Source organism: Salmo salar, chromosome 18, assembly GCF_965601325.2.
Source record: "Salmo salar chromosome 18, fSalSal1, whole genome shotgun sequence".
NCBI classification, from domain to species: domain Eukaryota; kingdom Metazoa; phylum Chordata; class Actinopteri; order Salmoniformes; family Salmonidae; genus Salmo; species Salmo salar.
The window spans coordinates 33,555,001-33,570,609 of NC_138308.1; the positions used below are offsets into that span (position 1 = coordinate 33,555,001).

At 42.6% G+C, this 15,609-nt stretch overlaps 1 protein-coding gene across 4 annotated transcripts in view; it reads right to left on the reverse strand.

Annotated features, from left to right (window-relative positions):
* LOC106560244 (uncharacterized) overlaps positions 1-15,609 on the reverse strand; it is a 240,705-nt gene that overhangs the window by 93,518 nt on the left and 131,578 nt on the right. For 3 of the 4 annotated variants that reach the window (XM_082964904.1, XM_082964903.1, XM_082964906.1), the window contains exons 19-26: positions 11,731-11,784; positions 11,574-11,618; positions 10,892-10,924; positions 6,817-6,855; positions 6,604-6,651; positions 2,988-3,023; positions 2,233-2,277; positions 199-252 (exon numbers count right to left, since the gene is read on the reverse strand). In XM_082964904.1, coding sequence (XP_082821030.1) covers positions 199-252; positions 2,233-2,277; positions 2,988-3,023; positions 6,604-6,651; positions 6,817-6,855; positions 10,892-10,924; positions 11,574-11,618; positions 11,731-11,784 — 354 coding nt within the window. The remainder of the gene's footprint in view (positions 1-198; positions 253-2,232; positions 2,278-2,987; positions 3,024-6,603; positions 6,652-6,816; positions 6,856-10,891; positions 10,925-11,573; positions 11,619-11,730; positions 11,785-15,609) is intronic. The other variant, XM_082964905.1, reaches the window with a different exon arrangement.

Consider the following 15,609-nt stretch of genomic DNA (forward strand, 5'->3'; position numbering starts at 1 on the left):
AACAGTGGAACAAGGGAGATAAAGACATGAGAGAAGGAGGAAGATGAGATTGTTCTTTCTGGAGGGGTGGGGTCAATTCCATTTCAACTCAGGAACAAAAAACTGAGTATATCTTCCATAACTGAAATAGAATTGACCACACCCCTGGGGCAGACGGTACTTTATACATGTATTTTAAGTAACATGTCTTTTACTTACCGTGTCTCCTGGAATCCCTGGGAGTCCGATGAGTCCAGGAGGACCTTCTTTACCCTGGAAAACAGTCAGAGAAGTGTTAGAGTTTAATATCCCTTCTAGCAATCACAGCCTGGCCCATGGTGACCTGCCTGTCTGGCTACCTGCAGACAGCCCCAGCAATCACTCTCTGATTCAGAGAGATGTATTACTGAGCTGCCAACTGTACACCCCAGTAAAGACATGCTGTTCTGGAGGCCTTTCTGGTCACCAAGGGGTTGAAAGTTGGATGCTAAGCTAAGACATCTCGGAGATGTTGGCACTGTATAGACTGTAGCTAGCTACTAGACACCAGAGGGATATACTACAAAGTAGGATCAATTAGTTAGCCAGCTAACTTTGATAAATAACCAGAAATAACTGTTGATTTTCTGGTTCATTAAGAAAGCTAAAAGTATATGTGTTTTTGGTTGTTCAGTCAATTAGACCAAGCCCATTTCAAGTTTCTCTTTCTTAAAAAATACGGTTATTTGGGGATATTTACTGGCTAACTCTTTGATCCTACTTTGCAGAATACCCTTCAGGACATCCGGCAGTTTCATTTTATTTTAAAGTTATAGTCTGGGATTCAACAGTTGTGTCAAGCTCAAAAGGCATTTATAAGTTATATCTGTCAACAATCAAATGGGTAAATATCAAGAATTGAAAAGACCAATGAACCATTTCCCAAATACCAGACTGTAGGGGACAAACTGTGGGGGAAGAAAGAAGATTGTAGCAATCTTTTGGTGTTTGACCTGCTGTGAGAATTGCAGCAATCTGTCTGGTTTGGGAGCTTGACCATCCCCTTCAGGTATCAGAGGGCAGTAGAGGAAAACAGGAGCTATTGAAGTGTTCTATAGTAGTTACACTGAACGACCCACTTTCACTTACAGTCAACAGGTGGCCCAGCCTAAAAAGTTTGATTAGTCATACCGTTTGATAAGAATTTTATTCGGATTTTAAGCTCCAAGGGCTAGTCTTCCAAGAGTCCATAGAGTTTAAGATAGTAATTTCTCTCTGTAGACCAATATAAATTGCTCAAACATCTGACCTGAGGTAATTAAGCACTTGTCATGCCATATAGACCTAGTTCTAGTTCCTGGGGTGAGTTGCATTACCACTAGCTGCTCAGGGAACTTGAACTAGAACCTAAACCATCTACAGGTGCACTAAAGGTGATCTAGGGTATCTGAGTACTTGGTACACAATGTAATAAATTCAGTTTCCTGTGTCAATCCAAACAGTTTCATACTACTGTACCAATAAGTACAATGGCAGATGATCATATAGCTTGTGTTGTTGGGTATTGTTGGGTGATAAAGACCCTTTATTCTCTGCTGATAGAGACTCTTTGTTCTCTGGTGATAGAGACTCTTTGTTCTCTGGTGATAGAGACTCTTTGTTCTCTGCTGATAGAGACTCTTTGTTCTCTGCTGATAAAGACTCTTTGTTCTCTGCTGATAAAGACTCTTTGTTCTCTGCTGATAGAGACTCTTTGTTCTCTGCTGATAGAGACTCTTTGTTCTCTGGTGATAAAGACTCTTTGTTCTCTGCTGATAGAGACTCTTGGTTCTCTGGTGATAGAGACTCTTGGTTCTCTGGTGATAGAGACTCTTTGTTCTCTGCTGATTGAGACTCTTTGTTCTCTGGTGATAAAGACTCTTTGTTCTCTGCTGATATAGACTCTTTGTTCTCTGGTGATAAAGACTCTTTGTTCTCTGGTGATAAAGACTCTTTGTTCTCTGGTGATAGAGACTCTTGGTTCTCTGCTGATAGAGACTCTTTGTTCTCTGGTGATAAAGACTCTTTGTTCTCTGGTGATAGAGACTCTTTGTTCTCTGGTGATAAAGACTCTTTGTTCTCTGGTGATAAAGACTCTTTGTTCTCTGGTGATAAAGACTCTTTGTTCTCTGGTGATAAAGACTCTTTGTTCTCTGGTGATAGAGACTCTTTGTTCTCTGGTGATAGAGACTCTTGGTTCTCTGGTGATAGTTTGATTATCAATGGGGTGTTTACCTCTGGGCCGGGCTCTCCCTTTGGACCCGGTAGTCCTAGGCTTCCCTTTAAACCAGTAATGAAAGGAGGGAGAGGAGGGAATGGGAAGAAAAGAGAGAGAGAGAGAGAGAGAGAGAGAGAGAGAGAGAGAGAGAGACAGAGAGAGAGAGAGAGAGAGAGAGAGACCATTTAAGGTTAGATTTGTTTTTCTCCAGAATTACTCCAGGACATGTATTAATAAGTGAGACCCTGAGAAAATCTATTTAGCGTCTGGCTTCAGGAAGGAATCATATCAAACAGGGCAATTCAACCAGACTTTATAGAACTCCCAGTTTATATTTAGTCTAGAAACACACTGTGTAACATATTAGTTTATATTCCTCAAACATCATTTCTTTGTGTACTAGGATCCTATTCAATTCCAGGCTGCTCATATATCATGTGTATATATGTTATTGTATATCATTATGTACTTAACAAACCCAATGTCAAAGGTTATACAGTACTTAGATCAGTGTAGATAACCAAACCCAATGTCAAAGGTTACACAGTACTCAGATCAGTGTAGATAACCAAACCCAATGTCAAAGGTTACACTGTACTCAGATCAGTGTAGATAACCAAACCCAATGTCAAAGGTTATACAGTACTCAGATCAGTGTAGATAACCAAACCCAATGTCAAAGGTCATACAGTACTCAGATCAGTGTAGATGAGGCCTTTAAAATGTATTTAATGCTTGTCCTTCATCTGAATACTTATAATGAACTGGTTACCTTGAAACCATGTGGTCCTTGGAGTCCTCTTTGTCCCTGAAGAAAAGGATCATACAAACCATTATCATCATCCTGTAAATCCAATGTCTTTACACAAGAGACACACAATAGCACTGGTGTAAAGTGCTTAAGAAAAATACTTTAAAGTACTACTTAAGTACTTTTTGGGGGCATCTGTACTTTACTATTTATATTTTGACAAATTTTACTTCACTATATTCCTAAACAAAATTATTTACTTTTTACTTGATATATTTTTCATGTCACCCAAAAGTACAGGTTACATTTTGAATGCTTAGCAGGACAGGAAAATGGTCCAATTCACCACTTATCAAGAGAACATCCCTGGTCATCCCTACTGCCTCTGATCTGGCAGAATAATTAAACACAAATGGTTTGTTAATTATGTTTAATGTTGGAGTGTGACCCTGGCTATTTGTAAATTAAAAAAACATGACAATTGTGCTGTCTGGTTAGCTTAACATAAGGAATTTGAAATTATTTATACATGTACTTTTATTTTTGATACTTAAGTATGTTTTAAACCAAATACTTCTCGATTTTTACTCAAGTAGTATTTTACTGGGGGACTTTTACTCTATTAAGGCATCTTTACTTTTACTCAAAAATGAAAATGAGGTCCTTTTTCCACCACTGCACAATAGTAACCAATAGTTAGCCCAACTCAGTCAGGTGAGTCACTTTGGAAAAGCTATTACTCTGTTTCTGAATGGCATTCATTCTAAACCATGTAACTATTGTTGAAGTCTATGTCATTCATTCTAAACCATGTAACTATTGTTGAAGTCTATGTCATTCATTCTAAACCATGTAACTATTGTTGAAGTCTATGTCATTCATTCTAAACCATGTAACTATTGTTGAAGTCTATGTCATTCATTCTAAACCATGTAACTATTGTTGAAGTCTATGTCATTCATTCTAAACCATGTAACTATTGTTGAAGTCTATGTCATTCATTCTAAACCATGTAACTATTGTTGAAGTCTATGTCATTCATTCTAAACCATGTAGCTATTGTTGAAGTCTATGTCATTCATTCTAAACCATGTAGCTATTGTTGAAGTCTATGTCATTCATTCTAAACCATGTAACTATTGTTGAAGTCTATGTCATTCATTCTAAACCATGTAACTATTGTTGAAGTCTATGTCATTCATTCTAAACCTTGTAACTATTGTTGAAGTCTATGTCATTCATTCTAAACCATGTAGCTATTGTTGAAGTCTATGTCATTCATTCTAAACCATGTAACTATTGTTGAAGTCTATGTCATTCATTCTAAACCATGTAACTATTGTTGAAGTCTATGTCATTCATTCTAAACCATGTAACTATTGTTGAAGTCTATGTCATTCATTCTAAACCATGTAACTATTGTTGAAGTCTATGTCATTCATTCTAAACCATGTAGCTATTGTTGAAGTCTATGTCATTCATTTTAAACTATGTAGCTATTGTTGAAGTCTATGTCATTCATTCTAAACCATGTAACTATTGTTGAAGTCTATGTCATTCATTCTAAACCATGTAACTATTGTTGAAGTCTATGTCATTCATTCTAAACCATGTAACTATTGTTGAAGTCTATGTCATTCATTCTAAACCATGTAACTATTGTTGAAGTCTATGTCATTCATTCTAAACCATGTAACTATTGTTGAAGTCTATGTCATTCATTCTAAACCATGTAACTATTGTTGAAGTCTATGTCATTCATTCTAAACCATGTAACTATTGTTGAAGTCTATGTCATTCATTCTAAACCTTGTAACTATTGTTGAAGTCTATGTCATTCATTCTAAACCATGTAACTATTGTTGAAGTCTATGTCATTCATTCTAAACCATGTAGCTATTGTTTAAGTCTATGTCATTCATTCTAAACCATGTAACTATTGTTGAAGTCTATGTCATTCATTCTAAACCATGTAACTATTGTTGAAGTCTATGTCATTCATTCTAAACCATGTAACTATTGTTGAAGTCTATGTCATTCATTCTAAACCATGTAACTATTGTTGAAGTCTATGTCATTCATTCTAAACCATGTAGCTATTGTTGAAGTCTATGTCATTCATTCTAAACCATGTAACTATTGTTGAAGTCTATGTCATTCATTCTAAACCATGTAGCTATTGTTGAAGACTAATTTTGATGTGTGGCACGAGAAAGATTGAACTCCTTTGAACTTTGTATCCTTTTTTTCATATTTGATTATTCGATTATTTGCCAACAGCTCTTTAAGATATGTTTTTGTATGTATCCCACATGGCAGCCTATTCCCTACATAGTGCACACAAAACCATAGTGCCCGCAAAGCTCATCACTAAGCTAAGGACCCTGGGACTAAACACCTCTCTCAGCAACTGGATCCTGGACTTCCTGACAGGCCGCCCCCAGGTGGTAAGGGTAGGCAAAAACACATCTGCCACGCTGGGCCCCTCAGGGGTGCGTGCTTAGTCCCGTCCTGTACTGTACCAACAACGATGAGACAGCTTATAGGGAGGAGACCTGGCAGTGTGGTGCCAGGACAACAACCTCTCCCTCAATATGAGCAAGACAAAAGAGCTGATCGTGGACTATAGGAGAAGGAGGACCGAACAGGCCCCCATTAACATCGATGGGGCTGTAGTGGAGCGGGTCGAGAGTTTCAAGTTCCTTGGTGTCCACATCACCAGCAAACTATCATGGTCCAAACACACCAAGACAGTCGTGAAGAGGGCACAACAAAACCTTTTCCCCCTCAGGAGACTGAAAAGATTTAGCATGGGTCCCCATATCCTCAAAATGTTCTACAACTGCACCATCAAGAGAATCCTGACCGGTTGCATCACCGCCTGGTATGGCAACTGCTCGGCATCTGACCATAAGGCGCTACAGAGGGTAGTGTGTACGGCCCAGTACATCACTGGGACCAAGCTTCCTGCCACCCAGGACCTGTATAATAGCCGGTGTCAGAGGAAGGCCTAAAAAATTGTCAAAAACTCCAGTCACCCAAGTCAGAGACTATTCTCTCTGCTATCGCACGGCAAGCGGTACCGGAGCACCAAGTCTAGGACCAAAAGGCTCCTTAACAGTTTCTACCCCCAAGCCATAAGACTGCTGAACAATTAATCCAATGGCCACCCAGACTATTTACATTGCCCCCACTGTGTTTAGCCTCGTTATTGTTATGCCATTTTCTTGTGTTACTTTTTGTATATTTTTTTCACTTTAGTTTATTTAGTAAATGTTTTCTTAACTCTATTTCTTGAACTGCATTGTTGGTTAAGGGCTTGATAGTAAGCATTTCACGGTAAGGCCTGTTGTATTTGGCGCATGAGACAAATAAAATTGGATTTGATTTGACACAGAGACAAACTGTTTCTTTGTGCTGTGAACATCAATATATTAGTCTTCATCTGATCTGGACCCATACTCTGGACCCACACTTAAGCGTATCAGAGTAGGAGTGCTGATCTAGGATCAGTTTAGCTGATGAATAATGAAACAGATTAAATGGACAGGGGGAGCAGATTGTTTTTTTTACACGGGCTAATTATATACAAATCCTATGAACACTGTGAGCAGGTTGGTACATATCCTATCCTTACTGGATCACCCATTTCTCCTTTCTGGCCCTTCTCTCCTAATTCAGCCTCCTAAAATAAAATAGAAATAAGGTCATTATGAAATGCGGAACATTTTAAATAAAATAACTTTCATCAAGGTAACACAAAGTATTGAGTTACCAGTCAGAGCACTACTGCCATTATGACTGAATAGAACAGAAGTTAAAGGTAACTACATAGGATGCTCATACTTACAGAGCCAGACAGATGTCCCAGTCCATGAGCTGTCATCACCTAGATGGAAAGGACAGACAAGATAGAAGATAGAAAATGAGCTGTCTTCTTCATTGTCACTTATTCTGTAGGTAAAACGTACCACCTAACCTCCCTTATTGAATGCACTCGGCTCGGCACTCGGCTCGGCACTTGGCTCGGCTCGGCACTCGGCTCGGCACTCGGCTCGGCACTCGGCACTCGGCTCTGATCAGAACTGCAGTTGGGGTTGTCAAAGTCAAACTAAAGAAGCCTTTTAAGAGAGAAAAGGAGGGAAGGGGTGTTTTCTGTGAAACTGAAGATGAGTGCCTGTCTGTCACTATACCCTCTTCCACTAAACTAGCACCTCTGCCTGTACGTCCCAAATGGCACCCTATTCTCTATTAAGGTGGGGTAAATAGTACCATAGGGCTCTGGTCAAAAGTAGTGCACTATGTAGGGAATAGGTTGCCATTTGGGATGTATTTTGAGAGTCAGTTCCGGAATCGACCAATAATTGTTGTGGGGATACAAAGCCCACCTGTGGATCAGTCCTCCAGCGAGGGTATGGATCGTTAAAGGTCAAGAGTGTATCCCAAATGGCTTCCTATTCCCTTTATAGTGTCCCTTGGGCTCTGGTCAAAAGTAGTGCACTATATAGGGAATAGGTTGCCATCTGGGACGCATTCCCACAGTAATGGAAAGTCAACTTTTCAAGCTGTAAAATTACATCCTGAGCGTTCCCATGATATTGTACCACAATTGTAGCCTAGAAACCTGCAATTATGTGTACATATGTTTTGGGTTGGCTTCAAGTTCAACATGTGACATGCTGACCACACCGATCGTGTCCGTGCGAGCGGTGTATAAATTTACACATATATGTTATTCAATCATTGCACCCACACTGCTCACGTGCACCAACGAGCGTCTGCGTTGCCAGATGCTAAAATAGAAGTTGCTTCTATTTGTGGCGCAGAACGCGCTGCAAGTCCTGCCTCTCCCATCTCCTCATTGGTTTATAGAAGCAGATACCCATGTGCCATCTCCTCATTGGTTATACCCACGTGGGTGATTGAAAGACGAACTGAGGTAGGTCGTCGTCATGGTAATACTAGTAGATGCCAATCGCCATATAAAGTCCAGAGAAGAAAAAGCCTGGAAGGAGGAGAGATGACTAGAAACGATTCGGTTGACCGTTTTATCTGTGGATTAATTGTCGAAGTAGAGGACCTTGTGCATTTCAGGTAAAATAACAACTCAACGTTAAAATCCCAGGACAAATTAGCTAGCAACTGCAAGCTAACTAAGTAGGACAAATTAGCTAGCAACTGCAAGCTAGCTAGCTAAATTGCCATAAATGTTTAATGCTTTTCGACCTGTCCCCAAATTAATATAATTGGTTCAGAGTTTGTTTTGATATTTCAACCTGCGTGTCGTGATCGCGTTTGGTGTGAGGGGGACAAAATCAATTTGCGCAAGATGGCACACGATGGCGGCTTGGGTACGGTGTTAGACTGCCTCCAAAAGCTAGCAAAAAATAATAATAATTTCTATTGAACAAGTATGTCAATCTATTCCAACCCTGTTCCTTGTCTTCCTGTTCTTCTGTGTCTGTCTGGTTAGTTGTAATACATTTTGTTTTGGCTTTCATTTCAACATCTCAGACTGGCATAAATATCTATTTCAAAGTTTGTCAATTTGTTCTAATCTTTTAGCCTTCTGCTCTTGTTCATAGCCTAGCCTATTATTCTGTGTCTGTCTGGTCAAGGGCTACGTGTGGGATATCTGTGGGTCATCGAGGGCCATGCAGTAAAACGATGTCCTGATCTTTCCTGGATGTTTTATAACAAGTTCAGTGTGGAAATCAGCCTTTTAGTGCTTCAAGTTCCAAATATCAGTCTGCCTCCTAAAGCTTGTCAATTTGTTCTAATCTTGTCTCTTATATCTGTAGCCTTCAGTCAGAGTCTGGTCAAGGGCCACGTGTGGGCTGTCTATGGGTTATGGAGGGTCACGCATGCCTATAACCCCGCCTGGTGGTTCCTCCTCTGCACTAATGAACAGGAAGGAGGGTAATGGTCTGAACCCTGGTTTCTGCAGAGTCATGGAATTAAACGCTTTACGGCAGAAATGCTCTCACTGCGTCTCAAATGGCACCCTATTCCCTATATAGTGCACTACTATTGACCTGGTGCCATTTGGGATTCACCCATTATCTGTTACTAGGAAGTGGACATATAAACGCTCATTTAATTGTATTTATTTTATGTAACCTTCATTTAACTAGGCAAGTCAGTTAAGAGCAAATGCTGGGCTAATTGTGTGCCGCCCTATGGGACTCCCAATCACGGCCGGTTGTGATACAGCCTGGAATCAAACCAGGGTCTTCAGTGACACCTTGCGCACTGAGATGCAGTGCCTTAGACCACTGAGATGCAGTTCCTCAGACCGCTGAGATGCAGTGCCTTAGACCACTGAGATGCAGTTCCTCAGACCGCTGAGATGCAGTGCCTTAGACCACTGAGATGCAGTTCCTCAGACCACTGAGATGCAGTGCCTTAGACCGCTGAACCACTCTGGAGCCCCCTATTTAAGTGAGATTTGAGCTAAATATTCAAACAGACCCATTTATGAATTGATAAATTACTTTTCTGAATGTCTGAATTCTAAATGAACGTACTCCAAAGCCACTAATGTAGACCAGAGAGGATTGGATAGATGGATGGAAGCAATGTGGTGACATTTCCCAATCAGCCAATCAGAAATGAAGCTATTAATTAAGCTATTACAATAAAGAGTATATCTACTTATCCAATCCTCTCAGATCTAGTGTGTCTATCAGGAGTGGTGGCTAGGGGGGAATTTGGCATTCGACAATTGGCATAGTTGATTTGGCATTCAGAAACCGTTTGGGAGCCACATGATTAATTGATCGACTGAATGTATTTGATAATTATAAGTAGAAGGCTGCCCCAGCCAGAGACATCATCACATGATAACATACTGGACTTTGGGTGTTTCAACCAAACCTCAGAAGACTGTAGGCCTAAAAAAGCAACATAATTTACCATTTTAAATCATTTTGCTCCCTTATCGCTTCAATCTTAAAAATCAATTTCAAAATGTAATCCAGTCCAGTTAATTGAGTCCGATTAAGTGGTCCTAATAGAACTTCTTACACAAATAATTGCAAGGAAAGAAAAGTCTTTATAGCCATTAAGGGGGACTCATTACCTGCCGCTGTTAAATTGTAAATGAAACGTTTAAGAACAAGTGGACCTGACTCCAGTTGAGATAAGGGATTCATATTAAATGGCACCCTATTGCCTATTTAGTGCACCTCTTTGGACCAGGGTCCATAGGGAACCATTTGGGACACAATCAGTGAAAGAAATCAGTAGTCGGAGCATGCATGTTACAAAAGTAGTGCACTATGTAGGGAATGGGGAGCCATTTGGGAGGCAGACAGAGTGAAATAAAGTAGTAATTGGAGAATGAGTTCATTAGTGTAGAGGGAATATTTGTTCAGCGTGCGGTGATGTGACGTTGGCTCGTTGCCACTTGGATCAGCAGCTAAATAAGAAACCAGGAGTTGAATTATGAAGAAGGACAGATCTCAGAGGAGTCTGGGAATAGTCTGTTGTTCCCACTATTATTACCTTTCTGGATCGTCTACCAAAGGTATACCTGTCCATTGTGATCACATGCTAGCCTTTTTATATACCGTGTTGACATGCACCAGTAAAGGTATGGCCCATTACAATTACACAGTTAGTTAATGTACGTGTAGATTCAGGATTGTCTTTGAGAGATCAGAGGAGACAGAGCAGGTACTCTCAGATCTGAAATACATTTAGCCCAATCATTGTGAATGTGGAGCAGGAATAATGTACTGGACCAACACCTATTGTAGAGTCCAGGCTTGTCTTGTTTACACCCCTCAAGTACTCCTCTCTCCAATAACTCAAACATAAACTACAGTACAGAACTTTAAAACAGTCTCTTGGATAATATTAGTTTATGTCTCAGTTCTAAACAGTCACAGGAAATATTAACGCCACAACAATGTATTCCTCACCGGTCCTGGTGGTCCTCTTAGGCCTTCTTCCCCCTGATAAGAAAATACACAGAGAACATAGAGAAACCTCAGGATGATATTGATCTATTCTTTAGGAAGAATCCAGAAGCCCCGGTTTACAGTGGATAGTGAAATGCTGGTGTAACATCTGCTCCTACTTCCTCTCTCATTGGTTCAGTCATAACCAACAGTAGCATTCATTGAAAGACTATTTACATCTACTTAATGACAACCGCTTTCAGTTGATTGGGTTAGGGGGGTTGGTACACTGATGTACTGTAGTGGGTTAAACAAGGACGCCTCTGGGATGAAACAACAGAAGGTGAGTCACATGGTGTGTGTGTGTGTGACAATTAATAATGATAAAATATCGTTATAAGAGAGTTAATTTGCAGCCAGATTTAGACTTAAATGAATGCAGGAAAGATAAATAGTTCAGGGGGAATCAGACTGGAGCTTACACACACACACACACACACACACACACACACACACACACACACACACACACACACACACACACACACACACACACACGCACACACACACACACACACACACACGCACACACACACACACACACACACACACACACACACACACACACACACACACACACAGAGAGAGAGAAACACGCCAGCAGGCAAGCACACACACACACACACCATGTGATGTGACTCACCTTTTGTCCTTCCATCCCAGAGGCCCCATCTCCACCTGGCTGACCCTGAGGGAGAAGGCCAAAGGTCAAAGGTTAGAGTTCATGGTTAATGACAGCCACTTTAAATGTCACCACAAGGATGTGTCGGAAGAGTGTGTGCTGTGTGTGTATTACATACCGGATCTCCTTGAGCTCCTTTGCCTCCTGGGACGCCAGAGTCACCCTTCACCCCCTGGATGAGAACAGATAGAGAGAGGGAGAGGTAGAGGTAGAGGTAGAGGTAGAGGGAGAGGGAGAGGGAGAGGTAGAGGGAGAGGGAGAGGGAGAGGGAGTGAGTGAGTGAGTGAGTGAGTGAGTGAGTGAGTGAGTGAGTGAGTGAGTGAGTGAGTGAGTGAGTGAGTGAGTGAGTGAGTGAGTGAGTGAGTGAGTGAGTGAGTGAGTGAGTGAGTGAGTGAGGAGAGAGAGGGAGAGAGAGAGGGAGAGAGAGAGAGAGAGAGAGAGAGAGAGAGAGAGAGAGAGAGAAAGAGCGTGAGTGAGAGAGAGAGAGAGTGTGTGAGAAAGGGAGAGAAAGGGAGAGAGAGAGAGAGAGAGAGAGAGCGTGAGTGAGAGAGAGAGAGAGTGTGTGAGAGAGGGAGAGAGAGGGAGAGAGAGAGGGAGAGAGAGAGAGAGAGAGAGAGAGAGAGAGAGAGTGAGGGAGAGAGAGGGAGAGAGAGAGAGAGGGAGAGAGAGAGGGAGAGAGGGAGAGTGAGTGAGAGAGAGAGTGTATGTATGTGAACATACAAGACAAGTACAACATGATTGACAGCAGAGAGAAGAGACGAGAGTGTTGTGTGTGTGACTGTGTATGTGTGTCTACGTGTGAGTGTGAACATGACCCCTTTAAATGTCCTAAGGATCGTACAGTACATGCTTATAACCAGCAACACGTCATGTTGTCTGTATCATTGTAGATGCTGTGTCTATGGGTCTACTGAGAGAATGGACTATACAGCCCTGTTGCACTGCAGCAGCTTTCCACACTGAACCAACCAGGTCCTGATCTAATCATTCTCCTCTCCACCAATAGATGGCACTTGATGACAACAGATCTAGTCTTCAGCGCTCGTCTTTTATAGAGCAGTCTTTTCTCTCTCCAATGTGTGGATAAGGACCGTACAGTCTGCCAATACCACCCAGTGAGTGTGAGTGGACTCAGGCTTATTCACAAGGCACAGAAATGATGGGTGGGCGTCTGCTCTCTTCAGAGGTCCTTTATATCTGTAAAATAGGGACCTTGTAGCAGTAAGGACAGGAAATCAGCAGAAGGCAAGGGTAGTTAAAGTGCTCAACTCCACTGTGTCCGCCTGCCAGATGGGCAAAGAACCTTGGCGTGACCCTGGACAACACTGTGTCATTCTCTGAAAACATCAACGCAGTGACCCCCGCAGGTTCATGCCCAAAACATCCATAGAGTATGACCTCACACAGGAACCAGCGCAGGTCCTAATTCAGTCACTTGTCCTAATTCAGTCACTTATCCTAATTCAGCTACTTGTCCTAAATCAGGAACCTTTCGTAATTCAGCCCCTTTCCTAATTCAGACTCTTGTCCTAATTCATCACTTGTCCTAATTCAGGTACTTGTCCTAATTCAGATACTTGTCCTAATTCAGGCATCGCCCATCTAGACTACTGCTACTCTCTGTTGGCTGAGCTCCATCAAACCCCTGCAACTTATCCAAAAACTTGAAGTATGGTTCATTATTGTTTTATTCTATATACACTGCTCAAAAAAATAAAGGGAACACTTAAACAACACAATGTAACTCCAAGTCAATCACACTTCTGTGAAATTAAACGGGTCCACTTAGGAAGCAACACTGATTGACAATAAATCTCACATGCTGTTGTGCAAATGGAATAGACAACAGGTGGAAATTATAGGCAATTAGCAAGACACCCCCAATAAAGGAGTGGTTCTGCAGGTGGGGACCACAGACCACTTCTCAGTTCCTATGCTTCTTGGCTGATGTTTTGGTCACTTTTGAATGCTGGCGGTGCTTTCACTCTAGTAGTAGCATGAGACGGAGTCTACAACCCACACAAGTGGCTCAGGTAGTGCAGCTCATCCAGGATGGCACATCAATGCGAGCTGTGGCAAGAAAGTTTGCTGTGTCTGTCAGCGTAGTGTCCAGAGCATGGAGGCGCAATCAGGAGACAGGCCAGTACATCAGGAGACGTGGAGGAGGTCGTAGGAGGGCAACAACCCAGCAGCAGGACCGCTACCTCCGCCTTTGTGCAAGGAGGAGCAGGAGGAGCACTGCCAGAGCCCTGCAAAATGACCTCCAGCAGGCCACAAATGTGCATGTGTCTGCTCAAACGGTCAGAAACAGACTCCATGAGGGTGGTATGAGGGCCCGACGCCCACAGGTGGGGGTTGTGCTTACAGCCCAACACCGTGCAGGACGTTTGGCATTTGCCAGTGAACACCAAGATTGGCAAATTCGCCACTGGCGCCCTGTGCTCTTCACAGATGAAAGCAGGTTCACACTGAGCACGTGACAGACGTGACAGAGTCTGGAGACGCCGTGGAGAACATTCTGCTGCCTGCAACATCCTCCAGCATGACCGGTTTGGCGGTGGGTCAGTCATGGTGTGGGGTGGCATTTCTTTGGGGAGCCGCACAGCCCTCCATGTGCTCGCCAGAGGTAGCCTGACTGCCATTAGGTACCGAGATGAGATCCTCAGACCCCTTGTGAGACCATATGCTGGTGCGGTTGGCCCTGGGTTCCTCCTAATGCAAGACAATGCTAGACCTCATGTGGCTGGAGTCTGTCAGCAGTTCCTGCAAGAGGAAGGCATTGATGCTATGGACTGGCCCGCCCGTTCCCCAGACCTGAATCCATCCATCCACCAACGCCACGTTGCACCACAGACTGTCCAGGAGTTGGCGGATGCTTTAGTCCAGGTCTGGGAGGAGATCCCTCAGGAGACCATTCGCCACCTCATCAGGAGCATGCCCAGGCGTTGTAGGGAGGTCATACAGGCACGTGGAGGCCACACACACTTGTTTTAAGGACATTACATCAAAGTTGGATCAGCCTGTAGTGTGGTTTTCCACTTTAATTTTGAGTGTGACTCCAAATCCAGAACTCCATGGGTTGATAAATTAGATTTCCATTGATTATTTTTGTGTGATTTTGTTGTCAGCACATTCAACTATGTAAAGAAAAAAGTATTTAATAATATTTTCTGTCCCCAAACAGATGTAAAAGGAGCAGCTACATTTGGACTGGGGCTGTGTGAAATGTAACTGTCTACGGATTCCCAGACTCCCCTTTCACTTTCAACAACACTTCACCTGTTTTCTTCACCCCTCTTTCCTCCCCCAGCATAGAGTCTTCTGGACCAATCAGGGCAACTTTGAACCTTTTGATGGTTAGCCTGTGTGTGTATGTGTGTGTGTCTGTCTCTGTGTGTCTGTGTGTCTGTGTGTCTGTGTGTCTGTGTGTCTGTGTGTCTGTCTGTCTGTCTGTGTGTCTGTCTGTCTGTCTGTCTGTCTGTCTGTCTGTCTGTCTGTCTGTCTGTCTGTCTGTCTGTCTGTCTGTCTGTCTGTCTGTCTGTCTGTCTGTCTGTCTCAGGGGACAGGTTACAGATTATAAGCACCCTCTTCCTTAACAGCACATCCATTAAATAGATAAAGAGAAGATCCATACCAGAGCTTCCAGCAGGCACAAGACAAAGTCATGTCTGTCTCTGTGTCTCTGTCTCTGTGACTCTGTGTCTCTATCTCTGTCTCTCTGTCTCTGTGTCTGTGTCTGTGTCTGTCTCTGTGTCTGTGTCTGTGTCTGTGTCTGTCTCTGTGTCTGTCTCTGTGTCTGTGTCTGTGTCTGTCTCTGTGTCTGTCTCTCTGTGTCTGTGTCTGTGTGTCTGTCTCTCTGTCTGTGTCTGTCTCTCTGTGTCTCTGTGTCTGTCTCTCTGTGTCTCTGTGTCTATCTCTCTGTGTCTGTGTCTGTCTCTCTGTGTCTGTGTCTGTCTGTCTCTCTGTCTGTGAGCTATTAATTATTAACAAGCAGACG